At 48.7% G+C, this 3,772-nt stretch overlaps 1 protein-coding gene across 1 annotated transcript; it reads right to left on the minus strand.

Moving 5' to 3' along the window:
• Positions 1-286: 286 nt before the first annotated feature.
• Positions 287-2,156, minus strand: LOC135557330 (uncharacterized). The gene is made up of 2 exons (XM_064990512.1): positions 2,058-2,156; positions 287-1,795 (listed from the first exon to the last, which is right to left on the minus strand). Exons 1-2 carry the CDS (start codon positions 2,154-2,156, stop codon positions 287-289), a joined length of 1,608 nt encoding a protein of 535 aa, XP_064846584.1.
• Positions 2,157-3,772: the final 1,616 nt, after the last annotated feature.

Genomic DNA, 3,772 nt, shown 5'->3' on the forward strand with positions numbered 1-3,772 from the left:
ACGGAGGATTGACGGGTATATTTTAAAACAACAGATATTTCCCATTCAAGTCAGCAATTCTCTCGTCTTTGTTGTACCACAATAACATGACAACCTGTGTTCATGTCACCGTCTCAAACGATGAAGGTCACAAACACCTCAGATGATGTAAAATAGCGTCGAAGCTACAACACTGATGTTAAAGGTTTTATTTAAAAAAAAACAACAACATTTGTTTCCCGGAAATTATGAAATAGTTTGACAAACTTCTTTGTAACCTTTTAAAATACATATCAATCTTAACTGTTTATCTTTTCCAGTGATGAAGGGTAGGGTGGGGTACGGTGGGGTACATTGGGGTAGGGTGGGATACGGTGGGGTGGGGTAGGGTGGGGTACGGTGGTGTAAGTTGGGGTAGGGTGGGGTAAGTTGGGGTGGTGGGGTAGGGTGGGGTACGGTGGGGGTAGGGTGGGGTACGGTGGGGTACATTGGGGTAGGGTGGGATACGGTGGGGTAGGGTGGGGTACGATAGGGTGGGGTACGGTGGGGTACATTGGGGTACGGTGGGGTTCGGTGGGGTACGGTGGGATTCGGTGGGGTATGGTGGGATTCGGTGGGGTACGGTGGGATTCGGTGGGGTACGGTGGGGTTCGGTGGGATACGGTGGGGTAAGTTGGGGTAAGGTGGGGTGCATTGGGGTAGTGTGGGATACGGTGGGGTAGGGTGGGGTACGGTTGGGTGGGGTACGGTGGGGTACATTGGGGTAGGGTGGGATACGGTGGGGTATGGTGGGGTTCGTTGGGGTACGGTGGGGTTCGGTGGGGTATGGTGTGTTTCGGTGGGGTATGGTGGGGTTCGGTGGGGTATGGTGGGGTATGGTGGGTTTCGGTGGGGTACGGTGGGGTTCGGTGGGGTACGGTGGGGTATGGTGTGTTTCGGTGGGGTACGGTGGGGTTCGGTGGGGTACGGTGGGGTGGGGTGGGGTTCGGTGGGGTACGGTGGGGTATGCTGGGGTACGGTGGGGTTCGGTGGGGTTCGGTGGGGTTCGGTGGGGTACGGTAGGGTGGGGTACGGTGGGGTATGGTGGGGTACAGTGGGGTATGGTGGGGTTCGGTGGGGTATGGTGGGGTACGGTGGGGTATGGTGGGGTATGGTGTGTTTCGGTGGGGTTCGGTGGGATACGGTGGGGTTCGGTGGGGTATGGTGTGTTTCGGTGGGGTACGGTGGGGTATGGTGGGGTATGGTGTGTTTCGGTGGGGTACGGTGGGGTTCGGGGGGGTAGGGTGGGGTATGGTGGTGTTCGGTGGGGTACGGTGGGGTATGGTGGGGTATGGTGTGTTTCGGTGGGGTATGGTGTGTTTCGGTGGGGTATGGTGGGGTTCGGTGGGGTACGGTGGGGTAGGGTGGGGTTCGGTGGGGTACGGTGGGGTACTGTGGTGTTCGGTGGGGTACGGTGGGGTACGGTGGGGTACGGTGGGGTTCGGTGGGGTACGGTGGGGTACGGTGGGGTACGGTGGCGTTCGGTGGGGTATGGTGGGGTACGGTGGTGTTCGGTGGGGTACGGTGGTGTTCGGTGGGGTACGGTGGTGTTCGGTGGGGTACGGTGGTGTTCGGTGGGGTATGGTGGGGTACGGTGGGGTACGGTGGTGTTCGGTGGGGTACGGTGGTGTTCGGTGGGGTATGGTGGGGTACGGTGGGGTACGGTGGGGTACGGTGGTGTTCGGTGGGGTATGGTGGGGTACGGTGGGGTACGGTGGTGTTCAGTGGGGTATGGTGGGGTACGGTGGGGTACGGTGGGATATGCAAAATGGGTCAACTTTGAGCACCTTTACCTATTGAATGTTTGTAGTATTCAGGTCCAAAAAGAAGTCACTTTCTGAGCTCTTATATGGAAAGTTTAGTTGTCTGATGTCCTCCCAGTCACCTACATACACCAACAAGTCACCAACATACAATACAAATAGAAGTGGACCCAGCACACTCCCTTGGGGTACCCCACAGTTCCAGATTTTTGGGGTTTAGACAGGATCCCATAACATATCCACCATCTGTTTTCTTCCTTGCAGATAAGAGCTGACCCCAATTTTCACTGATAAGTTGTTAAAGCCCATGGCTCTTAGTTCGATGAACAGAATCTCACGATCCACTGTATCGAACGCCTTTTGGAGATTTAACATAACCGTACGACAAAATGTCCCCCCATCTACTGCCTTCCTTATGTGGTCAGTCAGATATAGTAGGCAGGTGTCAGTGGAATGGGATTTCCTGAAGCCAGATTGGAGCTCATATGTAAGGAAATATAACTGTCAATCTGCTTTAACATAATCTTTTCCATGACCTTCAATAAAGCAACACAGGATTGAGAGTTAGGACGATAGTTTCCATGATCTAACAATTCAATTTTTTATATATATATAAAGGAATGACCCTTGCAAGTTTTAGTTGACTGGGAAAACACCCTAATTCACTAGACAGATTCACAATGTGAGTTACACAGGGGGTGATAATTACCACAGCATCCCTTAGAAATCTGGCAGGAATGTTGTCAAGGCCAGTTGCTCGGGAACGGTCAAGTTCTTCCAGCCTCTCTAGCACGGTTCGACTCAGACATCTACTCGAATCCCCTGCTGTTGAGTGAAACTGCTGGACTTGACCCTCCCCCCATAGCAACCTGATTGACATGGTAACTTGCTAACTAATGTATTAGCTATTGTTGTAAAACTAGCTATTCAGACTGTCTGTAACCATGGTCTTGTCTGATGTTACCTTTCCTCTAATGTCCAAGCTGAGACGGAGAGCTTTGGTCTTTAATCTGTTACTGTTACCCAATAGCATCAGACACTCATACAATTTACTCGGATTGTTCCTATGTTCAACTATTTTGTCATTAAAATATACTTTCTAAAATATGCCTTCTGTATCATCCTGTTGACCTAATTTCTTAATTTCTTAAAGTCTATAAATATAGAATCTGCCCTGGATTTCCTGAACTCCAGAAAGCGTTCATTTCTACGCTTAATTGCCTTTAAAATGTTATCATGTATCCGTGGTTCCGTTCTTTTCTTAATTCTGACCTGTTTCACTGGAGCCTGCTTATCTCCAACATGTAAAAAACAATGATTTCAAATGGCCCCAGGCATTCTCCCCCTCATTGCATTTCAATACAGCAGACCAGTCTCATTTGCTCAAACAATTAACACAAATATCTGCACTGTAATTCTTCATAGCCTCATGTTTTTGGTTGTTGAAGTTATGACAATTAAAAGACTGTTTTCTGAACCTTCCTACAATACTACAGAAAATGATGGAATGAGCCCATAGTTTACAACTCCACTGTTTGATATAGTTGATCTGACACCAACAAAAAGGTCAATGATGGTTTGGGTAGAAGGACAGACCCTGGTGGGCTCATTAACCAGCTGGTATAAAGCTAATGGAGTACTTTTTAAAGAGCTTTAAAAGTATTATGGCCCTTTTTAGGGCATATCTATATTAATATCACCAGCAACAATAACCTCTGATTGATCAGTCTGTCCAGTTGGAATAAGTCTCCTCCAAAAACACAGAACACTTGTGCTTGTCGTTAACACGCTCCAATTATGATAGGTTGACGCTTTGGTCGTAAAACGTCCAATCACACAGCTTCAATCTCATCATGGTTTAAATCTGATCTATAGTTGAACCCAATGTCTGATCTATAGTTGAACCCAATATCTGATCTGTAGTTTAACCCAATGTCTGATCTGTAGTTGAACCCAATGTCTGATCTATAGTTGAACCCAATATCTGATCT

The sequence above is a fragment of the Oncorhynchus masou genome, chromosome 16 (assembly GCF_036934945.1).
Source record: "Oncorhynchus masou masou isolate Uvic2021 chromosome 16, UVic_Omas_1.1, whole genome shotgun sequence".
Taxonomy (NCBI): Eukaryota; Metazoa; Chordata; class Actinopteri; order Salmoniformes; family Salmonidae; genus Oncorhynchus; species Oncorhynchus masou.

Excerpts from the sequence above, each read along its gene's own strand:
- LOC135557330 (XM_064990512.1), bottom strand. The coding sequence starts at position 2,156 with ATGTTAAATCTCCAAAAGGCGTTCGATACAGTGGATCGTGAGATTCTG. Across the intron at positions 1,796-2,057 it reads ACTTATCAGTGAAAATTGGG|TTGACCCATTTTGCATATCC; the intron begins GTCAGCTCTTAT and ends AGGTGCTCAAAG.